Here is a 25,952-nt window from a genome sequence, read left to right on the forward strand (position 1 = left end):
TTAGTCTTTTTTCCTGCCAACTGCTAAGTCTCTTCGACTCGCCGCACTTTAGCCCCGCCTTTATGGCTGCCCGCCAGCTCTGGCGAACGCTGGCAACTGACTCCCACGACTTGTGATCAATGTCACAGGACTTCATGTTGCGTTTGCAGACGTCTTTAAAGCGGAGACATGGACGGCCGGTGGGTCTGATACCAGCGGTGAGCTCGCTGTACAATGTGTCTTTGGGGATCCTGCCATCTTCCATGTGGCTCACATAGCCAAGCCATCTCAAGCGCCGCTGACTCAGTAGTGTGTACAAGCTGGGGATGTTGGTCGCCTCGAGGACTTCTGTGTTGGAGTTATGGTCCTGCCACCTGATGCCAAGTATTCTCCGGAGGCAGCGAAGATGGAATGAATTGAGACGTCGCTCTTGGCTGATATACGTTGTCCAGGCCTCGCTGCCATAGAGCAAGGTACTGAGGCCACAGGCCTGATACACTTGGACTTTTGTGTTCCGTGTCAGTGCGCCATTTTCCCACACTCTCTTGGCCAGTCTGGACATAGCAGTGGAAGCCTTTCCCATGCGCTTGTTGATTTCTGCATCTAGAGACAGGTTACTGGTGATAGTTGAGCCTAGGTAGGTGAACTCTTGAACCACTTCGAGAGCGTGGTCGCCAATATTGATGGATGGAGCATTTCTGACGTCCTGCCCCATGATGTTCGTTTTCTTGAGGCTGATGGTTAGGCCAAATTCATTGCAGGCAGCCGCAAACCTGTCGATGAGACTCTGCAGGCACTCTTCAGTGTGACATGTTAAAGCAGCATCGTCAGCAAAGAGGAGTTCCCTGATGAGGACTTTCCGTACTTTGGACTTCGCTCTTAGACGGGCAAGGTTGAACAACCTGCCCCCTTATCTTGTGTGGAGGAAAATTCCTTCTTCAGAAGACTTGAACGCATGTGAAAGCAGCAGGGAGAAGAAAATCCCAAAAAGTGTGGGTGCGAGAACACAGCCCTGTTTCACGCCACTCAGGTTAGGAAAGGGGTCTGATGAGGAGCCGCCATGTTGAATTGTGCCTTTCATATTGTCATGGAATGAGGTGATGATACTTAGTAACTTTGGTGGACATCCAATCTTTTCTAGTAGTCTGAAGAGACCACGTCTGCTGACGAGGTCAAAGGCTTTGGTGAGATCTATGAAAGCAACGTAGAGGGTCATCTGTTCTTCGCGGCATTTCTCCTGTATCTGACGAAGGGAGAACAGCATGTCAACGGTCGATCTCTCTGCACGAAAGCCACACTGTGCTTCAGGGTAGACGCGCTCGGCCAGCTTCTGGAGCCTGTTTAAAGCGACTCGAGCGAAGACTTTCCCCACTATGCTGAGCAGGGAGATTCCACGGTAGTTGTTGCAGTCACCGCAGTCACCTTTGTTTTTATAGAGGGTGATGATATCGGCATCGCGCATGTCCTGAGGTACTGCTCCCTCGTCCTAGCACAGGCATAGCAGTTCATGTAGTGCTGAGAGTATAGCAGGCTTGGCACTCTTGATTATTTCAGGGGTAATGCTGTCCTTCCCAGGGGCTTTTCCGCTGGCTAGAGAATCAATGGCATCACTGAGTTCCAATTTTGTTGGCTGTATGTCCAGCTCATCCATGACTGGTAGAGGCTGGGCTGCATTGAGGGCAGTCTCAGTGACAACATTCTCCCTGGAGTACAGTTCTAGATAGTGCTCAACCCAGCGGTCCATTTGTTTGCGTTGGTCAGTGATTATGTCCCCTGATTTAGATTTGAGGGGGGCGATCTTTTTGATGGTTGGCCCAAGAGCTCTCTTAATGCCATCATACATTCCCCTAATTTTTTCGGGATGGGTTTAGAGGGGCCACAACTGCAGACATGTAGGGAACCACAAATTTTCCACCCTCCGTAAAGGTTGTCAGCTCTGTGCCATTGATTGCCTCTGTCAGTGAAGGAGCAATGGCACTCGAGTCACCCTGTATGTGGGAAGAGTGCCAGAAATGGTGGCGTGTCAAGCTTATATGTCTGGTGGGCCAATCGATGCAGCTGGTACAATCTTTATATGGTCATGCGGTGCCACACTTAGTGGGAGCTAAGACGGGCAATGTCATGCCATGCCACATTGTTGATACATGAAAGTACCTGATGTATCAGTCAACATCAATCTCTGCCCTGTTAGGTACCTTCGAAGAAGTGAAGGAATCGAGTGTAATTGCAACTTTGTGATGGAGATGTTCCAACCTATATGCGTTTTCCGCTTCCTGTGAGGAATCATATACGCCGCAGTCAAAACCAACAGGCAGGTGCAGCCCCACACAGAGGCCCCTGGTCATGAGCAGCAGCACTCAAGGAGAGCTCGCCACTACAGATTGTCATCCATCTACAGGTCCCACATGACATACCTGCAGATGTCAGAGTTGCCAGTGTCAGAGGTGACTGCAGATGTCGAGAGAGGCAGTGAATCATCTCTGTGCCCTGCTCAACGATGACGTGCAGCCCATGGGCTTTGATGGGCATCCTATGCCTGTTGCCCTCAAAATGACAGCGGCTCTTAATTTCTACGCCTCTGCATCATTTCAGGGACCCACCGGTGACCTATGTGGGGGTGACACAGTAAGCAGTGCACTGCTGCATCAGGGAGGTCACCTTTTGCACTGATGTGCTGTGCTCCCCCTTCGTTGAGGATGAGGATTTTTGTGGAGCCTCCTCCTTCTGTTAGTTGTTTAATTGTCCACCACCATTCACGACTGAATGTGGCAGGACTGCAGAGCTTAGATCTGATCCATTGGTTGTGGAATCGCTTAGCCCTGTCTATCACGTGCTTCTGCTGTTTGGCATGCATGTAGTTCTGTGTTGCAGCTTCACCAGGCTGTCACCTCAGTTCTGCAGTGGCCAGACTTGTGGACTCTGCATATTGTAAAAGGCAAATGACTATTAACTTTTGATTCTGGATAAATTCAACATGCTTTTCTTATGAAAGTACTTCCATTGTTTGTTAATTTTTAAGGACTTGTGTTTTAAAACTGAAAAAATGGATTTCACAGATGCTGGACTTTGAGGTTTTTTTTTTAAAAGAGGTCATTGTAAAGTTTTTTGGACTTGGTTTGTAAACAGCCCTTACTGATAGTCACCTGTCTTCAGATAATTACCCAGCATGGGGCTTTTTGACTCAGAGGAGAAGTTTACAGAGAAGTGACAGGTCAAGATTTATAGGAGTCAGCAGGCTTGACTCTCAAGATATTGTTTTGGTTTTGCTTTAGATAGTCAGTTGAAGTTTGAAAAATCAACCTGAAGGACAAAATACCAGCTCAGCCTGTTTTATCTCTTTGAAAAGCCTGCCAGTTTTTCCATCTCTTTGAGAAGCTCTTAGAAGCGAATGTCAGGAATAGAGAAATTGAGGCTACATTCGTTCTGAAAGGCCTGCTTGAAACCCCTGTTGCCACATTTCTCCTGAGATGCTGGAAAAACCTTCAGGATAAATCCTCAACAACGCCTGAACGAATTGCTCCAGAGAAAGATCCCGATGACAGCCGTCTACATGTATTTGGGACGTCAAACCAAAAAAAGGACTTCTGACATTTTTCCATATATTATTTTTTTCTTCATGGAGTAGCAAGTAGTTGGCTAAAGTATTCTTTTTCTTTTTTTTTCATAAAAGAGCTAAAGGGAAAATAGTTTTGTTTTTCTGTGTGTGTGTGCGAAGAGCTAAGGTAAAAGGGAATTTTCATATTTCAATCTGTATGTTAAGACTTGTTTTATAATAAACTGATAATTTTGTTGTTTATTAAAGAAACCTGGGTGGTGTATTTTATTCTGGGGTTAACGAGTAGAGTCTATGATTTACCATCTCGGTAACTGGGTAAACATTTAAATATATGCTGTGACCTGTGGAGAAGTGGAACTAGAAAAGACCGTGCACTCCTCCCACCTCAGTCGCAACACTTTCCTAAGTCTGACAGGCTTGTAGAGAAGAAAGGAAGACAGAAAGACCAGCAGTGGCAGCCTCAGAAAAGAGAGAGAGAGAGAAAACAACTGTTCTCACATCACTGATACAGCAAAAGACTGCTAAGACTTGAATCTAATTCAAAAGCTGAGGTTTGTGGAGGAAAACAGACCAACTGGGTCACCAGAGATCGCCTTATTAACAGAAATCTAGGTCGAAAGTGCTCGGAAAAAATGAGGACATTGACTTTGAGAAAGGACTGGGAGATCCAACGCATTGCAACTGGGAGGAGTTTGGGACTTTTAACTGTAAGGATATCGCTTCAGTGAGGACACTGTGTTACATATAGATATGGCGTGGGTTTTTCAAGTGTTGTTCAAGTTAATGGGAAATACCCTCCTCTGTAGTTTAGTGTGTTAGTTAACTCCTAAGTACTGTTTAGTTAATGTAGATTTTTAGTTTAGTTGTGATAGCAAAAGTCTTAAAACATGAGATCTTGTTGTATTCTTCTTTAAATTGGCCTGGGGAGTTCATATCTCTGGTTTTAAAGTAAACAGTCTCAACTGAGGTATCACGATGTTCAACTGGTTTGTGACCACCGAAAACATTTCCTGATTTACCAGAATGGTTCCAGGGATGGAGGATTTTAGTTAAAGGTTAGGATGGAAATGCTGGATTTGTTCTCGTGAGAACAAAGGAGATTGAGGGGAGATTTAATAGAACTGTACAATATTATGACAGGCTTAGAAACGTTAGACAAGGAATAGCTGTTCCCATTAACAAATGGTACAAGGACTAGGGGATACAGATTGAAATGTTTGGTCAGAAGATGTAGGGGGAAGATGAGGAAGCACTTTTTTACGCAGCGGGTGGTAATGATCTGGAATTCGCTGGCCACAAAGGTGATGGAAGCGGAGACAATTACTAACTTCAAGAGGAAGTTGGATGGTCACTTGAGAGAAATTTGCAGGGCTGTAAGGATCGAGCTGGGGAGTGGGACTGACAGCATAGCTCCGTGGAGAGCCGGCATGGACTTGATCGGCCAAATGGCCTCTTGCTGTAAATTACTCTATGACTCTAGGCATGTGGCCACTTCCTGGGAAGCATCCATGACACCTACATACTTTGGCAGTCCCAAGTGCCACAGCTTTTCCAACCCCTGCCCGCCTTCAGGGATGGATTCTCTGGGACAAGGGCTACCCACTGAAGACAGTTGTGTGGGACCATCGCAATGCAGCAGAGGAGAGGTACAACACCTCCCATGGGTCCATCCGAACGACCATCGAGCAGACCATTAGGCTGCTGAAAATGAGATTCCGGTGCCTGGATCAATCTGATCACTCTTCAGTATGCCCCAGCAAAGGTCCCGAGTACTGTGATGGTCGACTGTGCACTGCATAATCTAGCACTGCAGAGGCGGCAGCCTTGCCTCAAGAGGATAGGATTGATCACCATTCCTCAACCGGCAAGAGGGATGTGGAGGAGGATGTTGAGCAGGCAGACCGGATGATAAAGGCTTGAACCGAAGGCAAGGGCCATTGAGAGATGTTAAAGGGAAGCTCGGGACAATCGCATACATGCACAGTTTCTGCCACCATGATGCCCGTTTCAAGTGAACTCAATAAAGACTCACCTCACTGTGTTCCGCATATCACCTCTTTCCTATATCACTATCGCGCCTTGCACCAAGGCTCGCATGTACAAAGCTGAGAAGGTGCCCATTTACAGCCTGCCCTTGTACTGGCAGTTAAAAGAGGGAGCAAATGTGAAGGTGGCATCTGACAGGGAAAGCATGAGAGATTTTCCTCCATTTATTAGATGTTCACAATACCCAGTAATAAGACCAAGTTGCACACACCTGTGCTCCCCTTGCACTGGCAGCTGAGGTGGAGGAGCACTGTTGAACATGCTGCTCCATGGCCTAGGATGACGTTGGCAGGCGTCCTCAGGCTGCCTGAGCCTCGGAGGGCCCGGATGGCTCAGAGTTTCCTGCACGGGTGCAGGAGTCTCCTCCGTCATCACAGTAACTGGAGATGTTGTGACTGGCGAAGGGGCTGAGGAGCTAATGTCCATACTCGGAACACCCTGAGGGAAGCCCCAGATGTGGAGATCAGCCTCTCCTACTCCTTTTCAAGCCTTACTTGAACCTTCCTGCTGCCAAGGACCTTGAGAAGACACCGGGCACCTCATCCCTGTTTTGCCTTACCATGGCTGTGTTGAACGCACAGCCGAGGTGAGGGTACGCATCGCTGGGATCTGACTCTCCAGAAGAGTCGCTAACCTCTCAATGGAGGAAGCCATGCACTCGCACGCCTGAGACTCATGGCATGGGATGGACTTTTCTGTAATCTGTGCATTGCCTGTGGCATCTCCGCCAGATGTTTCCTTACCTCTCTCTGTAACAGCAGCATGTTCTGTGCTGCCAGCACCCAGAGGCTCATCATCAGCTGGGGGCTCAGCATGGGCCAGGCCTCCTACAGTCACTGGCCTTGCCTGCTACAGCCTCTGTCAGCTGCTTGGGCACGTGTGCCTAAGCCCAAGCACATACCCACCAAGGTATGAGAGTATCTGCACTGGTGGAGGGTGCAGGGGAATGGTATGATGGTGCACTGTCTGAAGATTCTAAGAGGATGACAGCATTCCAGCACACGATCTTCCCTCTGAGGTGCTACAACCTGCATGAGAAAACACAAATATTTAGGGGTTCTGCTGCATGGATCTGCTCATGCCAACCATGTGTGATGTGGTTCTCCAGAAGGTCAGTGGCTGTCCCCTCACCCTCTTGGGTGGGCACTCCAGTCTCTCTCTGTTTGCTATGGATCAGCTGCCCTGGAGGCCTCTAGTTCCAGGACCTTCTCCTCAGCCAGAGTCAGTTCCTGGATGTCCGGGATCCCACCTCCAATTTTTGCCTTTACTCTAGTGTTGTGGGCCATTTCCCAGATCTTGCCATGGAGACTAGCAGGATACTTGTTCCGGTGGCGGCCCCTTGGCAGACTGATGAGAGCTACCGAATGCCTCCGCCTCACGTCCGTTGCCAAGGGACATGCAGGGGTCAAGCTAGGACAGATGCCAGCTGCCTTGAGATGCAACCATGCATCTGACATGATCAGCTGTTGCCTCAGCCCCTTGCCACTCCCTTTGCAGCCACTCCCTGACCATGCCACGTTCCCTCCCATATGATGACATACAAGCCCCAAAGACGAGATGGGTATGGAGGACTCACCTTGGTGGAGCAAATGAGGTCATTGACCCTCTTGCAGCATTGGACCCAGTCTTGGAAGGTCACCCCATGACTACTGACCACTGCAATCTCTGTCCAGGCTTTCTTGGTCAGGCAGGAAGCGGGGTCTCTTCCTGCTGACCCCTTGGGAAGAGGAGCTTCCGTCTTTCCCTTATCGCAGTCGGCTGGCTGCACAACTGACGAGCGGTGACGCCACTTTCATCCAGTGCTGCCACTGGACGCGCGACAAGCTGATAAAATTCAACCCACCATTTCAGACCCTGCCATAAACCTATTCACCTTTCCATTGACTCTATTCTCTTTCCAGCCTTGTGAAGCCTTGGCACCTTGTTCAACCCAGAGAAGAGCTTCAAATCATGCATCATGTCTATCACCAAGACCGCTTACTTCTCCTTCTTCAGCTTTGCACGTTGTTATGACCGAAGCGGGAGAAATGCACTGTCAGTTCAGTCCCATTACTCCACAGGTCGCAGCATATCATTAGTTTCCCACCTACTGCAAATTAGCTAAACACTTTATTAACCCCCAGAATAAAACACACCAAAGCAGGTATCTTTAAACAACAACAAATTAGTTATTTATTCATAAACTAAATCTTAAATAATATTGAGATAAATCTATGTCTAAAGACTTTTTAACTTCTTATTCCTCCTAACCTTCATGCACACACACATACATTCAAAAACCAACAGTTAACCAGTTTCAAAATGATGTAAAAAATTTAGAACTGTTTCTTAAGAATAAATAAATAGCTGGGTTATAAGTCTTGGTGAGTTAAGTTCCTGGTTGGTGAGGTATCCCAGAGTCGAATAGTCAGATGCCACTCAAAGTCTCCAGGGGAATTTGACAGACAGTCTATAATGGATAGGCGTTCAAAGTACTTCTGCTGCAGCAGGCATCATACAGATCTTTCAACAAGGAGTATAGCAACAAGTCTATTTGGATTTTTAAATTGGCAGTCTATCAGTAGAAACTTTACTAAGAATTCCCAAACTCCCAGAAACACAAAAAGGTAGAGTCTTCTTGGAGATTAGAAGTAAAAAGGAATTTGTTGCCTCCAACAATGCAAAGATTCCTTCAAGGTTATTTTTCTCTTCAGGCGTAACACAGCCAATGTAGATTTTCTGCTGAGAGGGACAAAATCCTTCCTTCAAGGAGAGCATGCTTCTTCGCTGGACTACCAGTTCAAACCGGTTCTAGCCAGTTCTTATATACACAGTCAAACTGATATAATACAGCATGTGACCTCTCTCTCTCTCTTGCTGTTGCCTAGGAAACAAACTTGCTGCTTGCACACAGTGTTCCCAGTGAATATAAAAGCTTCTCTCAGTCTTAAAGGCACACCCCCCTTAGTTTTTAAAGCAGAGAAAAAAAAGCTCCCATGACAACGTCACTGTCCTATTTTCCCTCCACTGCCACTGAAACCCTTATCCACACTACTGTCACTCTGGACTCAGTCTCACCAGTTACCTCCTTGTCCAGCTCCCATCCTTCACCATAATTTTGTTCACAGCATATATTCTGTTCCGCAAACTGTCCCACTCACCCATCGCTCCATCCTTGCTGACTTACCATGCTGGCTTCCTGTCACAAGATGCAGTGAAGTTTTGTCTTTGTCTTCAAATTTCTTCTTGGCCTCATGTCAGACTATCTCTGAAACCTCCTTCAGTGTGAAATCCTTTCCTGTACCCTTTGACCCTCCCACTCTGGCCTTTTCTACATTCCACCCCCGCAACCCCCCCACCCACCACCCCTTCCCTATGATCTGTTAAGCCCCTTGAGTCTGGAATTCCCCCTCTAAACCCCTTTGCCTCGATACTTTGGGTGTGGTTATGTTATGCACTAGTAATTCTGAGTATGTGAGTTCAGATCCCATCATGGCAATTCAAGAATCTGAATTCAGTTAAAAAAGAAATGTTGGTATCAGTAAAAGTAACTATGAGCCATTGGATTGTTGTACAAACCTAACTGGTTCATTATATCCTTACCTGGTGTGGTATAATTCCAGGACCCTAGCAATGTGATCAGCTCTTAACTGCCATCTAAGGGGAGCAGTGGCATAGTGGTAATGTCACTGGACTAGTAATCTAGATGCTTAGGCTAATGCTGTGGGAACATGGGTTCAAATCCCCCACGGCAGATGGTGAAACTTGAAATTAATTAATAAATGTGGAATTAAGAGCTAGTCTAATGGTGACTATGAAACCAGTGTTGATTGTTGTATAAAAACCATCTTGTTCACTAATGCCCTCTAGGGAAGGAAATCTGCTGTCTTTACCTGGTCTGGCCTACATGTGACTCCAGACCCACAGCAATGTGGTTGACACCGAAATGACCTAGCAAGCTGTATTAAACTGCTACAAGGTGCGTAAGAAAAGGAATGAAACCGGACAGACCACCCGGCATCAACCTAGGCGCTGGAAATTATAACAGCAAATCCAGCCCTTTTGACCCTGCAAAGTCCTCCTGACTAACATCTGCGGACTTAAGCCAAAATTCAGAGAGCTGTCCCACAGACTAGTCAAGCAACAGCCTGACATAGTTATACTCACGGAATTGTAATTTACAGACAATGTCACTGACACCACCATCACCATCCCCGGGTTTGTCCTGTCCCACAGACACCAACAGAGGTGACAGCACAGTGGTATACAGTCAGGAGGGAGTTGCCCTGGAAATCCTCAACATTGACTCCAGACCCCATGACGTCTCATAGCATCAGATCAAACATGGGCAAGGCAACCTTCTGCTGATTACCACCTACTGCCCCCAATCAGTGCTTCTCCATGTTGAACACCAGTTGGAAGATGCACTAAAGGTAGCAGGGGCATAGAATGTAATCTGGGTGTGGGACTTCAATCTCCATCACCAAGAGTGGCTCGGTGGAACCACTGTTGGCCAAGTACTAAAGGACATAGCTGCTAGATTGAGTCTAAGGCAGGTGGTGAGGGAAAAACCTACTTGACCTCATCCTCACCAGTCTACCTGTCGCAAATGCATCTGTCCATGACAGTATTGGTAGGAGTGACCATCGCACAGTCCTTGTGGAGATGAAGTCCCATCCTCACATTGAGGCTATCCACCATCATATTGTGTGGCACTACCACCGTGCTAAATGGGATAGATTTCGAACAGATCTAGCTACTCAAAACTGGGCATCAATGCTCATTCTGGGTTCCACCAGGGTCACTCAGCTCCTGACCTCATTACAGCCTTGGTCCACACATGGACAAAAGAGCTGAACTCGTGGTGACGTGAGAGTGACTGCCCTTGACATCAAGGCAGCATTTGACCAAGTTTGGCATCAAGGAGCCCAAGCAAAACTGGAGTCAATGGGAATCAAGAGGAAAACTCTCTGCTAGTTGGAGTCATACCTAGCACAAAGGAAGATGGTTGTGGTTGTTGATGGTCAATCATCATAGTCCCAGGACATCACTGCAGGAATTCCTCAGGGTAGTGTTCTAGGCCCTACCATCTTCAGCTGCTTCATCAATGACCTTCCTTCAATCATTAGGTCAGAAGTGGGGATATTCGCTGATGACGGCACAATGTTCAACACCATTTGCACCTCCTCAGATAATGAAGAAGAAGCCCAAGAATCTAACTGTCAGAACAAGACAGAATCTAACTGTCTCCCCTTGATGTTCAATGGCATCACCATCGCTGAATCCCCCACTAACAATATCCTGGGGCTCACCATTGACCAGAACTGGAGCAGCCACAGAGCAGGTCAGAGGCTGGGAATTCTGCGGCAAGTAACTCACCCCCTGACCCCCCACCCACCCCCCCTCCCCCGCCCCCACAGTGCCTGTCCACCATCTCTAAGGCACAAGTCAAGACTGTGATGGAATACTCCCCACTTGCCCGAATGAGTGCAGCTCCAGCAGCACTCAAGAAGCTCGACACCATCCAGGACAAAGCAGCTCGCTTCTGATGAAAGGTCATAGACCTAAAACTATAACTCTGTTTTTCTCTCTATAGATGTTGCCAGACTTGCTGAGCATATTCTGTTTTTATTTATGGCTGGTTATTTGTTCCTTTTCCCTAGTTTTCTCCCTCCAATAGTCAAGTAACTCAGGATGTTTCCTACATTTAAGGCTCAAAATAAATGCAATTTACACTTCACTAGGATGTTCTACCCTCTTTTGATTGGGATACATCACTGGGGAGGCAGGACCTGTGAGAGATCTGGCCCCATCCCAGCCAATCTTCTGGTGCTAGGTTTATTAGCATTTTGGAGGTGAGCTGCCTGGCCAGTCATGCCCTACAATTCTGGGGCCTCTTTGTTCAGTAAAGAGATGTCTTATGCAAATCCACTAGGTGCACCTGGAGAAAAAAAAACATTCGGAGGCAGCTGTCATTGGGAAAATGATGGATGTCTGAACCTAAGAATATTCAATATTCTTACAATATTCAAAGGATGCAAATCACAAGGGCCACATTGGGTCTGGGGACCAGGATACACAAAGCAGCAACAGGATAGTACACCCAAGAATTTTCTGTCACTACCTGCTGAAAAATTGGCTAAAGGTTGAGCAGGAAATCATGTAATGTCAATTCCTGGGTGACCAGCCAGCAGCTTAAACACACCAACTCAACAGTATGCTTTGTATAATTCATCACACATTTCTTACTTGTCAGAAAGCCTGCCCAATACTATGGCTCCTGTCATTAAGCCAGCCATGTAGATAGACTGTGAGATCCGTTTCAGAGACTTCCAGTCGCACACCAGGTCCCACTATTAAAATAAAAATGGAGCTGATAGTTATTGAGGATTTGACAGCATTAATAGTAACTGGGATATTCTGCGCACACCTCACACCTAACAGATATTGTACGTGGAAATTTTATTTTTTCACCTTGTAACACACAATCACAATTTATTTACCAGGGTCTGGACTAGATGCGTGTAACAGTATTGACTTTCTCCTAATCCAGACGAATATAGCTTACTTACTGTACAGTCATGCAATGTTTCCTAGCTGTTCAGCAGGGTATGGGTTAATCAATGTGTAATAATGTGGAATTCCTGTTTTTCAGAGGTTAAAGGTTGTTGCTGACATATCTGCACCAAGTTCCTGCTGATCCGGCAGGGTAAGGATTGTTCACTGTGTTTCTATTTGGAGTTTGATTTGTTCAGCAAGGGGAAAATAGTTCCTTTTTGTTCATCAATCTTTAGAATAGGCTAAAGGTTATTGCACCCACGCTGTGGGCTTAAACACTGCCCACATATAAGGAGTCATTGTAACATCATGCAGGCCTCACTTTTACTCTCTTTTCAGGATAATGCAGAGAAGAACAGCACAGAAATAAAGACAGCAGATTCAAAATGAAGAAGCCTCAGGGAGGACAATAAAGGAAAATATCTCCCACAAAAGAGGGGATATGTGAAGTTGAAGCTGTGTCATTTACTGAAACTCCTTCGGAAAGAAACCAGGTAGATATCAGTTGGAATAGGAATGGGAACATGCATGCACAGGCGGTTGTAGACTGACATGATGAAATACTGAGAGGGACGTTGTGCTTCCTCTGTGCTGATGCATGGGGAAGGGGGTGGAACGCTGCCTGTGGAGGGTAGTGGACCAGAGATGAATAATTGAGATGTGAGAAAGGATCAATGGTCTATCATTTTGCTTGGTTAGTTTTCCCGGAGGTCCTGACTGAAGCCGCATTCCAGTCCGGAAGGATCAACCAGCCTTGGCACCATGTCCAAGAAGGTACTTCACTCAGTCCCAAACTGGATAATGCATGTACCAGTTGAACCCCTGGGAGGTTCCCCCACAGTCAATAGTGATTGAAAATTGAAGTCAGCACCATTTCTCAGGCAACAAATTTCAAAGTGACGGCGTTTCATTTAAGCTACTTTTTTTTTAACCTATGTTGATTGCAGTGGGAGAAGGGAGCAGAATCCTGTGCTGGATTTCACTGTCATTTGCTGCATTAAATTAATTATATTTGCATTTTACACAGTTCCATTCCTTAATCATTACTGGACAGTAGCCATGTCACCTGGAGCATGTTAATAGCTTACTTAAAAGGAGAGTCTGAAGTGATGTGGATCAAGTGCAAAATGATATCAACTGGGAAGGGGAAATTATACTAAGCAGGATTGTTATACTAGGAGGGGCTGGCATACCACTTTCAGACAGACATTGTCTGAGTACAGTGTTGCCAGTGCTTCCACCATCTATGTTATTAATAACAGCATGTCTCCTGAGAGAGCACATGCAGAGCGATCACCGACATCATCAGTGCATCCGCACATTTGCCTACTTGCCAGTATGAATCTGCGCATGTGCACCTTGACGTCACCGTGCAATGACACCAGACATAATGACATTCAAGTGTTGCCTCACCCTTCAATGGCTGCAATCGCTGTCTCCATTCCCCTGCAACAGTACCCCTCTCCAGCCTCTCTCCCCCGGCCTCGCCACTTACCCTCCGCTTGGCCGCTCGCAACGGGCCTCACTGCTTCCCCATGCCCCCTGCCCCCCCCATTCCCTAGCAAATCCCTCTCCGCCTTGCTGCTTCAGCAGCTCACTTGCTGCTTCCTACCACCCCCACCCCCAGGCTGCTCACTCCCAGCCTTACCACTACTCCTGGCCTCGCCACTTCCTCACGCCCACACCACCACCACCTCGTCCGCTCGCTCCCAGCCTCGCTGCTTCCCCCCCTTGGCCATGGGGCGACGCGGGGATCAAGGTGCCGAGGTGGGGAAGTGGCAACGCGGGGAGCGAGTGGCTGAGGGGAGGGAGCTACAAGGTGGGGAGTGAACAGCAAGCAGACGGGCACAGGAGGAAGCGGCGAAGAGAAGTGCCAATGATGAGAGGGAGCGTTGGGGTGGGATGGAGGCAGCGATCGCAGCCATTGAGGGGATTTGGGTTTAATTTGTTTTTTTGTGACAAATTGAACAGTGCCATTTTTATTACTGGTGTTGCAGACAGTAACGTTTCAGTCGGTGAGCCTGCATTTACGTATGTACCAGTACTGCACCACCTAGCGGATGTGTTGAACGCAAACGCAGCCTATTAATAAATAGACTTCCATTTTCCATATTACTCATGCCATCAGTAGCAGCAGGGCAGAGGGAGAGGGTATGGCACCCACAGGGCTCATTGTGATCTTCCACTCAGTTTTCTCTGTGCTGATATCCGTGGGAATAAGGTCAGGTAAGCGCCAGTAATCTTTTTGACCTTGTTCTCCTTGGATGACACATTATATTGCTGGGGTATGGTACCACAGTCCTTCTGTACCCAATAGTCATTCTCCAACTGCAAACCTATACACTGATTTCAGCAGTGTATTAGACTATGGTGGATCTCAAAGCTGAGCCCAGTTCTGTCATTACCTTGGTGCACACATTTACACCTTTGAGCAGTGGTCACTGGTGTGTACAGTTGGATGATATTTACTCTCCCTATAAACAGGGTTGTTATGTTGTCACAGCTGCCACCCTGCTGAGATTAGCTAATTGAACACAGAAAGGAAGTACAGGATCTTTTAGTTTTTAATGGCTTAGTACCACACCAGTAATCACTTTGCCCATTTAGCAATTAAGGGGGCTAAAGCTGGTGTTAACCCAACAATGGTGCATCTCCTGCACATGTGCCTAGATGTTTGAACTGAAAACCCCTCATGGAGGTGACGTTATCCCAGTACATACACATTCATTTACAGACATCCCTTCAGTTCCACATTATACACAATGTTATTGAAACCTTAAACAGATAGACATTCTCAGACCTACCTCTGTAACTATTGTGGCTTTAAACTTAGAGTCGTCATACGTCCACCCATCAGTGCACATTTGCGTCTCATATTCAGTTGTATTTCCCCACGTCTTGTTGAGATCCAGAAGATGCCACCGAGGTGAGGAATACATACGGCATTGCTCTGGCTGCTGATTCTGGTCCAGAGGGATGAAAACCTGGAGAAGCTCCTCTGTCTGTGGCTTATCTGTGACATTAACATACCTCGATCCATTCATTTCCAAACGGATCCTACAGTGATGATTGGGTACAGCAGCCACAAAGTTCTGAAGCAGGTTGTGGCTAGGCAAGATCAAAGATGGGAATGACAGCAACAAGATGTGGAAGATTTGGAATTTTCCCATACTTCCAACATCCTCCAGGATATCACCGAAGCTCATGGCTGCAGCTTACAGATGAAGACAATAATGCAGAAGAACTGTTACTAACTGAGAGGTTGTGACACTGACAGAGTCTGATGCAAAAACAGTGTGCCTTTAGCTGTACTGATCATTAGTCCATACATTAAGTAATGTTTAATCTGGCGATAACAGAGTTACTTTTTCACTCCAACTTGCAAAACTTGGTTTAATGAGTTTGGACGCTATGAAAGAAAGGCCATGGAATTGTGGTTGGTGGGGGTTTGGGAGAGTTATTGGTCAGTGGGTATACGTGTCACTAACATTTAGGAAGTCTCATCAAATAATTACCTGCTTTTTACAGGTACCATCTTCTCAGTGTGCTCATTCATCAGTGTATATAATAACCCCTGTCTTTCTAGAACCATTTCAGTCAAAATAATTTGAAATAGCTGAAGCCATTAGATGTTGGGGGTGGGGTAAGGGGGGGGGGGGTGTGGGGGTGGAAAGGGTCTGAAGTTTTATCCACTTGAACTGTATTCGATTGGATGTAGGATTGTGGAACTTTCTACCTCCCTCAGTCTTCTTACAATCTATAGACCTTTAAAACCCACTCTTGGCTGCTGACAAAATATCAGTCGAAGCTAATGGATGAGATGAAAATTGATAGGCAGGATGTACTGGAAAGGCTGACGATGCTTAGAGTAGATACGCTGCCTGGTCCCAACAGCTTCCATCCCAGGTTGCTAAAATGTGGGAGTGGAATTAGCAGAAGGAACTGCCATATTCTTCCAATCTTCCCTATTTACGGGGGAAGATGCCAAATAATTGGAGAGTGGCAAATATGACACCCTTCTACAAGAAAGGGTACAGCGACATTCCTAGTAACTACAGGCTGGTCAGTTTAACATCTGTGGTCAGTAAGGTTTTAGAAACAACAATCAGGGGAAAAAATCAACTGGCAGTTGGAGAGGTTTGCGTTAATTAGGGAGCGGCAGCATGGATTTGTAAAAGTCAGATCGTGGTTAACTAATCGATAAAATTGATTTTGTTGATGAAGTAACAGAGAAGGTTGATGAAGGGAAAGCAATGGATGTTGTCTATATGGATTTTAATGTTGGATCCCATTAGTTACACAAAGAGAGACGAAGTCCGACTGTAGCTTTAAGAAACTTTATTGCAGTACTTCTTGGTTACACCATCAGCAAAGCAAACAACAACAACACCTGAGCTCTTCTCTCCTCTCCTTCTCTGTCCCTCAAGCAGTTTCTTATTCCCCTATCTCCTTGGAACGCTGGGCTGATTGTTGTACAATAGGCTACTCTTCAGCAGGCTGCAGCTGTCCTATTAGTACTTCTTCTACTGATAAGCTTCTGTGCAGCCCTGAAGCTATGAAGTCAATTCTGATAAGCTGTCTGTGCAGATCCGAGGTTAGTTGGTTAGTAATACATGATTGATTAATTATTTCAGCTTAAATATCCCCATCTATTCTGTTCTCGAAAATTCTGTTCTCACATTAAGAAAGCCTTTGACAAAGTACCACATAAAAGGCTGGCTGCCGAAATTGAGGCTCATGGACTAGGAAGGTCAGTGGATAAAAAATGTAATTTAAAAATCGGCTTAAGGACAGAAAACAGTGTGTCATGGTAAATGGTTGTTTTTCAGACTGCATGTTGGTAGACAACCGTGTCAAGGTTCAGTGCTCACACTGCTTTTTTTTTATATCCATAAATGACTTGGATATTGGAATACAGAGTAAAATTTCAAAATTTCCTAATGATATGAAACTTGGGGGTGTGGCAGACAGTGACAATGACACCAATCAACAGCAATGGGACATAGATAGGCTAGCAGAATGGACAGACAAGTGACAATTGGAATTTAATACAGAGAAGTGTGAGGTGATGCATTTTGGCAAAAGGGATAGGAAGAGGCAATTTATACTAAATGGTACAGTAAAGAGTGTACAGGGACAGAGGGACCTGGGGGTTCATGTGCATAGATCTTTAAAGGTGACTTCATAAATAGAAGTATTGAGTATTGAAGCAGGGATGTTTTTCTGAATCTTTATAAGGTTATGGTTAGGCCACAACTAGAGTATTGCATCCAGTTCTGGTCACTACACTTCAGGAAGAATGTGAGGGTTTTCTGTTTTCTGTCCTTAAGCCAGTTTTTTATCCAAGCTGACGCTGACCCTTAGAGGGTGCAAAGGAGATTTACCAGAATGATTCCAGGGATGAGAGATTTTAGCTACAAGGTGAGATTGGAGAAGCTGGGGTTGTTTTCCTTGGAGCAAAGGACATTGAGGAAAGTTTTGAAAGAGGGGTACAAGATTCTGACATGTTTGGATAGGGTAGACAAAGAAAAGCTATTCCCATTAGCTGATGGTACACGGACTAGGGGGCACATTTACAGTTTTATGCAAGAGATGCAGGGGGGATGTGAGGCAGAACTTTTTTACACAGCGAGTGATAATGACCTAAAACTCACTACCTACAAAGGTGTTGGAAGTGGTCAGGAGATTGGCTGGGCACTTGAGGGAAACAAGGGCTATAGGGATAAAGCAGGCTAATGGAACTGATTGGATTTCTCTACAGAGAGCAGGCATGGACCTGATGGCTGAATGCCCTGCCTCCTTCTGTGCTGTTATAACTCTATGACTCTTGGTGTTATTCATCATTTCTTCTTGACTTACCTCAGCTTCTCTATTCTAAACATGAATTCCTGGTCGTATTTACCTATTTCATTCATGTCTTTTGAAAAACAAATATTTGTAACTTTATCACCCATATATTCTATTCTGTCTATAGTATCATAGAATCATAGACATTTAAGGCACAGACGAAGGCCATTCGGCCCAGCATGTTTGTGCCGAATGTAAAAAGCTATCCAGCCTAATCCCACTTTCCAGTTCTTGGTCCATAGACCTGCAGGTTTTTGCATATCCAAGTAATTTTTAAATGTGATGAGGATTTCTGTCTCTACCAATCCTTCAGGCAGTGAGTTCCAGACCCCATCACCCTCTGGGTGAAGGAAGTTCTTTTCAACTCCTCTCTAATCCTTTCACCAATTACTTTAAATCTATGTACCCTGGTTATTGACCTCTCTACTAATGGAAATAAGGCCTTCCTATCCACTCTATCTAGATCCCTCAGAATTTTTTGCATCTCAACTAAATCTCCCCTCAGCCTCCTCTGTTCCAAGGAAAACAACCCCAGTCCAATCTTTCCTCATAGCTAAATTTCTCCAGCCCTGTCAACATCCCTTGTAAATCTCTTCTGTACCCTTTCGGCTTTACAGACTTCATCTTATACTGACTCTGAGGTTATACATGTTAAATTCATGCCAGCTTTAAGTCCAGACGTCATCATAAATTTAGCCACATATCCAGGAAAACAGTTAGTAACAATAATGGAGAGAAATGTTATGTATAGGACAATTGGACCAACTGAGAGAAACTCGTGTGTATTTTCCTCTGTTGCTGTAAAAGAAACAGTCATGGAAACTGGGTGCCTTCAAATCACGGGGCAACCAGCAACCTCCTCATACCTCAAGTGAGGCTATTTTTGAAATTTCTCAGTGCTGTAATGCTGTGCTGCAGGGGTAGAGATCATTTGCCGACTGTTTTTGACAGCAGCCTAAATTATGCAAAGAGTACACCACCTAACATTGGATCAAGTGGTGGAGTAAAATCAGCAGTCCTCACTATGCTAATCAGTGCTTCTAGTTCCCCAGTTTTATTCCTAATGCTTCGCACCTTTGTATACACATTGATATGAATGGTTATCCAAAGATTGTTTAAAACAAGAATATGCTATCAGTTTTATAGCTAGTAGCATTAGATATTTGTTTTCATTGTTACGCAGGAAGTTTTCAAACCATTCTTATTGATGAGTACCTGCAAATATTAATGCACTCCTGGAGACGTCCTGCAAATACTGATACATTTTCTGGAATTTCTTACAAACCCAAGGCACCCTATCCTGACTAATGAAAGATAGCGTTAGCTATCCGAAGGAAAACAATGCTCTCACTGCAAGAGAAACATTTTTGACGCAGAATAAAGTACGTAGTAACTGTGCTGGTAAATCAACAAATACACATAAAGTATGGGAATCTGCAATTTGAGGGTCTCGAAACCCCTGGACTTCCGAGGGCCCAGTTTAAGCGATCAATGGTACTGCCTTCAATAGGGAGCCAGAGGTTGCCCTGAAACCTGATCTATTACTGAGAAACATGAGTGAACAGCCGAGGCCTGTATCGTAGGACATACCCAAGGTTAAAAAAAGTCCGAGGTGACTAAAGTAAGAGAAGTATTGGCTAGATGCTGCCGAGATTATAGAGTAGAGTGAGGAAGATAAGGAGTTCTACAGTTTAAGGCTTTGAATCAGTAAGAGTAACAGATTTCAATAGAGTGAAATTGCAGGGAACATAGGAACAGGAGGAGGCTATTCAGCCCCTTGAACCTGTTCTGCCATTCAATCAGATCATGATGATCTGTACCTCAACACCATTGACTCGCATTTATTCCACATCCCTTGATACTCGAACAAATATCTGACAATCTAATTAACCCAACATCCAGAGTCTTTCGGGGAAGGGTTCCCGATTTCCCCTACCCTCTTGTGAAAAAGTGCTTGCTGATTTCGTTCCTGAATGGCCTAGGTCTAATTTTAAGATTATGCCCCCTTAACATTACCCAGAAGAAATAGTTTGTCTGTTTCTACTCTATCAAATTCCTTTATCATTTTAAAGATGTCGTTTAGATCAGCCTTCAATCTTCTAAACTCAAGGGATACAGGACAAGTTTATGCAGCCTGCACTCATAATTTAACCCTTTAAGCATTGATGTCATTCTGCTATGTATGTGCTGTATTCCTTCCAAGGTTAATATATTGAAGTGATTTTTGACTTTAACCCCTTATAGGGACTAAAGCAAATCAGGAGTACATCCTCATGAATCGCCTTTAATCAAGTTCAAACCAGACAAATTCTCAGACACTTATTTGGGTCCAAAGAATTGTACTAACTTTCCCTCAAAGAAAGAAAACCAACAGAGAATATTACCATCTATCGGATGCTCTATTTTTAATATTTATGGCTAAGTCATAAATATCCCAGATATTATAAGCATCTGGGAAACTCTCTTCAATACGTATCTCTCCACTTAAAGAGACACAGAGAGGGGGTTCTTGTAGTTGTATACAGAATACTACATGAGACAATTTATTAACTTTTCTAGATTTATTAAAGAATTTAACATGTAATAAACTTCTTAAGTATATAAGTATAAGTGGATAAGTGGGGTGGCACAGTGGCGCGGTGGTTAACACTGCAGCCTCACAGCTCCAGGGACCCGGGTTCGATTCTGGGTACTGCCTGTGCGGAGTTTGTAAGTTCTCCCTGTGACTGCGTGGGTTTTCGCTGGGTGCTTTGGTTTCCTCCCACAGCCAAAGACTTGCAGGTTGATAGGTAAATTGGCCATTGTAAATTACCCCTAGTGTAGGTAGGTGGTAGGGAATATGGGATTACTGTAGGATTAGCATAAATGGGTGGTTGTTGGTCAGCACAGACTTGGTGGGCCAAAGGGCCTGTTTCAGTGCTGTATCTCTAAATAAAATTAAAATTTTAAAAATCACAACGTCAAATATTACTGAGAGATATAACACACATTCTTATTTCCAACATAGAATCCAAAAGTTTAACCTTGCTAATGTTACAGCAAAATTATCCTAGAAAATCCAGAATATCCATCAAAATTTAAAGTAAACTTTTACCTTAAATCCCCCAAGCAAGGCATGGGATGAGAAGTGTTATTTGAGGATACAACACCCCTAAACTTTGCTTTTAAAACCTCTCATTTTTGTACTGTTTCTAAGGTGTCATCTGACTTCCAGCATTTATGTGATCTTTCTTTGTTCCTTTTAAAATCCATATATTTAATTACCATTTCCACTTTAATGTTTTACTGGAAACCCCATGTTTTCTGAAGTTGTGAACTTTTATCTGGTCAAAATGTTTATAATTGTGTTTACTTGACCTCTTGTTCCTGTGAGTCCATTTTCTATAATTGTCTTTTTTTTAATGGAACCTTAAAGCAACCTCCGGGGCTGATTTGTCTGCATCAACAACACCATCAACTAATTAAGTTTATTGCTACTTCTTACTGATATCACACAGGATATTTCAATGTGTGTGTTTACCTTCCAATTCCCTGACAACAGAAATTTTATTCGAACAGGGAGCTTGAAATATTTAACTCTACTTTCTTAAAGGGGAATTTCAGTGACATCTGAAAACTGACCATGTATTCAATCTTTAACTCTAAAAGGCATAATACACTAACTATTTCCAAATTCTACTTAATTAAGCCGATTATACCCATATTCCATCACAATATCTCTCCTGAGGTTCGGAACCCAAAACTGAATGCAGTACTGCAGAAGTGGTCTGACCAAGGCAGTGTACAGCTGAAGCATCACTTCTTCATTTGTATTCCAGCTCCCCTGAGATTCCATTAGCCTTTTGATTACTTTTTACACCTCTCCACTGGTTTTTAGTGATTTGTCTACTTGGACACTGAAATACCTTTGCTCCTCTACAGCTCCTCACCCTCAAGAAAACAATTCTATTTTGCATTTTCCTAGGCCCAACCATCTTCAGCTGCTTCATCAATGACCTTCCTTCAATCATAAGGTCAGAAGTGGGGATGTTCACTGATGATTGCACAATGTTCAGCACCATTCATGACTCCTCAGATACTGAAGCAGTCCGTGTAGAAATGCAGCAAGACCTGGACAATATCCAGGCTTGGGCTGATAAGTGGCAAGTAACATTCGCGCCACACAAGTGCCAGGCAATGGCCATCTCAAACAAGAGAGAATCTAACCATCTCCCCTTGACATTCAACAGCATTACCATCGCTGAATCCCCCACTATCAACATCCTGGGGGCCACCATTGACCAGAAACTGAACTGGACCAGCCATATAAATACCGTGGCTACAAGAGCAGGTCAGAGGCTAGGAATCCTGAGGCGAGTAACTCACCTCCTGACTCCCCAAAGCCTGTCCACCATCTACAAGGCACAAGTCAGGAGTGTGATGGAATATTCTCCTCTTGCCTGGATGGGTGCAGCTCCAACAACACTCAAGAAGCTCGACACCATCCAGGACAAAGCAGCCCGCTTGATTGGCACCCCATCTACAAACATTCACTCCCTTCACCACTGACGCACAGTGGCAGCAGTGTGTACCATCTACAAGATGCACTGCAGCAATGCACCAAGGCTCCTTAGACAGCACCTTCCAAATCCGCAACCTCTACCAACTAGATGGACAAGGGCAGCAAATTTAGTTTAGTTTAGAGATACAGCACTGAAACAGCCCCTTCGGCCCACCGAGTCTGTGCCGACCATCACCCACCCATTTATACTAATCCTACACTAATTCCATATTCCTACCACATCCCCACCTGTCCCTATATTTCCCTACCACCTACCTATACTAGGGGCAATTTATAATGGCCAATTAACCTATCAACCAGCAAGTCTTTGGCATGTGGGAGGAAACCGGAGCACCCGGAGGAAACCCACGCAGACACAGGGAGAACTTGCAAACTCCACACAGGCAGTACCCGGAATTGAACCCGGGTCGCTAGAGCTGTGAGGCTGCGGTGCTAACCACTGCGCCACTGTGCCACCCACATGGGAACACCACCACCTGCAAGTTCCCCTCCAAGTCACACACCATCCTGACTTGGAACTATATCGGCCATTCCTTCACTGTCGCTGGGTCAAAATCCTGGAACTCCCTTCCTAACAGCACTGTGGGTGTACCTACCCCACATGGACTGCAGCGGTTCAAGAAGGCAGCTCACCACCACCTTCTCAAGGGCAATTAGGGATGGGCAATAAATGCTGGCCTGGCCAGTGACGCCTACATCTCATGAATGAATTTTTAAAAAATTTATTGGATCCACTGTAGATGATCTCACACTACCTCATATTGCATTCCATCAGCCAGGAGCAGTATTATAGTTTGAGTGTAACAGCAACAAAAGATGAAAGCTCAGGGCAACAATGAACCTCCTAACATTGCTAAAATAGTGATGACTAGAAAGCTTGCAAAGGAGAAAGAAGCATTTCACTTGTGTTTTGTGAGAGAAGGTTTCAGGTTTTTAAAATTTTAACATCGGATTTGACCCACCCCACACATTTTTGGGTGTTAAAATTGAAGCCCTATTTTTAGTTGGCACGGATATACATCACCCTCTCAAGTTAGAAGAGCTCGCTACATAAGGAAAGTATATTCAACTTTTGAACAGTATTGGAGGTTTAGACGCTTAGGAGGTTGTAGAGAGAAAATAAGGAAACCGAACTTCTTGATAAAGCAATGCAGATGATAAAGGAGTTCAGAGGTTAAATAAGGTCAAGAATGTTAATAGATAGTACACGGTATTTAACACAAAGTAAATTACTGCTGCTTAGACTGTCATTGATTGGAACAAATTAAGGTGACTTGTGTACTGCACATTAAAGTGTGTTAGCTAAAGTGTGATTTTGTTTTCCTGAAACTGCATTTGTGGCAGACCATTAATACCTGTGAAAACACTACTTTTATGTCAAAACAATTGATGACTAACTAAATTTCTGTACTCTGGTCATAATTCATGTGACAGCTGACTTTGCGTGTCTTCTTTTTGCCAGCTTATCGCCTTCTTGTGGTGATGCAATGTTAGGGTATGATTCCCAAATGCCACAACCCTGCCCCAGCGCAAGATCATCTCATACTGCACCAAATTGAAAATCTTCTGTCCCTTGCAGTGCCATCCTATGGCCTTTCTGAGAACAAAGTGACTCCTGACAACGTAGCAGCCCGCTGACATCATCAGAGCGCTCCAAGCTGCACATATGCGCAAACGGTCTCCTGCGCTCGAAGATGCTGCGCATGCGCAGCCTATGTCTTGCCTTGCCAGGACTAACTGGCGCATGTGCAGAAAAACGGTCTCCCCCCTCGGCCACTCACTCCAGGCCGCTCATTCCTTGCTTCACCTCCCCTCCCCCCCCCCCCCCCCCCCCCCACTCTCTGGCTGCTCGCCCCCCCCCCCCCCACCGCTTTCTGGCCGCTCACCTTCCCCCCCCCCCCCCCCGCCCCTCCACTTGCTCTCCGCTTCGTCCTCCTCCCACTCTCTGGCTGATAGCATCTGGAGGGATGGGGAGGTGGGGAGCAAGTGGCCGGAGAGCGGGATGGCACTGAAACCTCACTGAATTACAGAGGGTGTGCAGCACTGTCAGAGGTGCTGTCCTTCTGATGAGACTTTAAACAGTGCAATGTTCTCCGAGTATCAAACATTGTGTGTTGCCATGGGTTGAACTTGTTTTTCTGTGATAAATTGAGCAGCGCCATCTTTAATCCTGGCAGCTGCCTGAACATCGCAGACTGTGACGTTTCAGTCGATGAGGCTACATTTGCATGTGTGCTAGTACAGCGCCATCTAGTGGTTACATTCTCAGCAAACCCAGCCTTCTGAGAAAGACTGCAGGGGTTTGTTTTGGTGAAAGGGTGAAAACAGGGTGCCATGCTCATAATAAGACAAGACTGTTTGAAAGACTGGTTTTAGCACACGATTTTGGACCTAATTGCTGATTACCAATATTTGAACTTGCCTGGGGGTGCTAAAACAGACACCTGCAAGTTTAGCACTCAAGTGCTGCTTAGATGCAGTTTTCATGGAATGGTATATTTGGTCGCCATGCACCCACTGAAGGTGTGGAGTATCGTGGATGGCACAACACTGTCAAATTGCAGGATGGTTCAGGGACTGAGTGAGAGGGCACACAGGTTCTCAGAGGCAACACTGGAGGTCCTGGCAGAGGAGGGCGAGAGGAGGAGGGAAGGAGTGGGGAAGGAGTCCACCTTGTTGTCCTACCCTGTCCCTTGTTCCTGCAGCAGTTGGTGCTGCTCTGCCTGGTCTCATGTCCTTCTCCCATTTCTCCTGCAGACCAAGATGCCAATGACCAAACACTCCCATTCTCCTGGTGACTCCTATAAGGTGTCCAATAAGGTAACGTACCAGAGCACTTATTCTTATGAGATGAAGTCCTCAGAGAATTTCCGAATTCAGTGTTGATAAATTGTTGGTGAAGTCTTGACAAAGTGTCATAGAAAGTCTCCCGATGTGTTTCAAAAGTTCTCTTCAAACCTCCAGCAGCAAGAGAACAGTAAAAGGTGATATATCTTTATGTAGTACTTGAAATCCTCTGCAACGGCTTCTTTACCCTCAGTCAGCTGGTTGATGTTTTGGAGAGGGCATCAGGTCAAGTTATTCACCAAAATTTCAGGCAGCCTCCTTAATTAGAGCTCTCAGGCAATGTAAATGGCAGTCAGAATCCTCTAAACAGCCGTTCCTTGTGCAAGCTTGAATCCTTTACCAAGATGGCAACTTGCACGAACGTGGGATAAACTAGCGTTTCATCTTAAGACCCAATTTTGGGCATCTCAGAGACTCTTTAGCGCCTAACGTAGCTGAGGAAAATCCCCCTTGCCAGTTCAGTCTCATTTAAGATCAGTTTGGTGATGTGGACCCATTCCAATTCATAATAGAGCCTGAATATAACACCCAATAATGGGTGGGTTGGGTCAGGTCAGATATTAAATTTTAAAAATCTAA

At 45.2% G+C, this 25,952-nt stretch overlaps 2 protein-coding genes across 2 annotated transcripts in view; one reads left to right on the forward strand and one right to left on the reverse strand.

Moving 5' to 3' along the window:
• LOC137355863 (solute carrier family 22 member 6-A-like) overlaps positions 1-15,417 on the reverse strand; it is a 43,939-nt gene extending 28,522 nt beyond the window's left edge. Inside the window, exons 1-2 of the mRNA XM_068021458.1 lie at positions 14,923-15,417; positions 11,810-11,913 (exon numbers count right to left, since the gene is read on the reverse strand). Of these exons, the coding sequence (XP_067877559.1) occupies positions 11,810-11,913; positions 14,923-15,324 (506 nt within the window). The 5' untranslated portion in view covers positions 15,325-15,417. The remainder of the gene's footprint in view (positions 1-11,809; positions 11,914-14,922) is intronic.
• Positions 1-25,952, forward strand: part of tm7sf2 (transmembrane 7 superfamily member 2) — a 558,775-nt gene that overhangs the window by 389,394 nt on the left and 143,429 nt on the right. The gene's annotated exons all lie outside the window — the stretch shown is intronic.

Source organism: Heterodontus francisci, chromosome 44 (assembly GCF_036365525.1).
Source record: "Heterodontus francisci isolate sHetFra1 chromosome 44, sHetFra1.hap1, whole genome shotgun sequence".
Lineage (NCBI taxonomy): Eukaryota > Metazoa > Chordata > Chondrichthyes > Heterodontiformes > Heterodontidae > Heterodontus > Heterodontus francisci.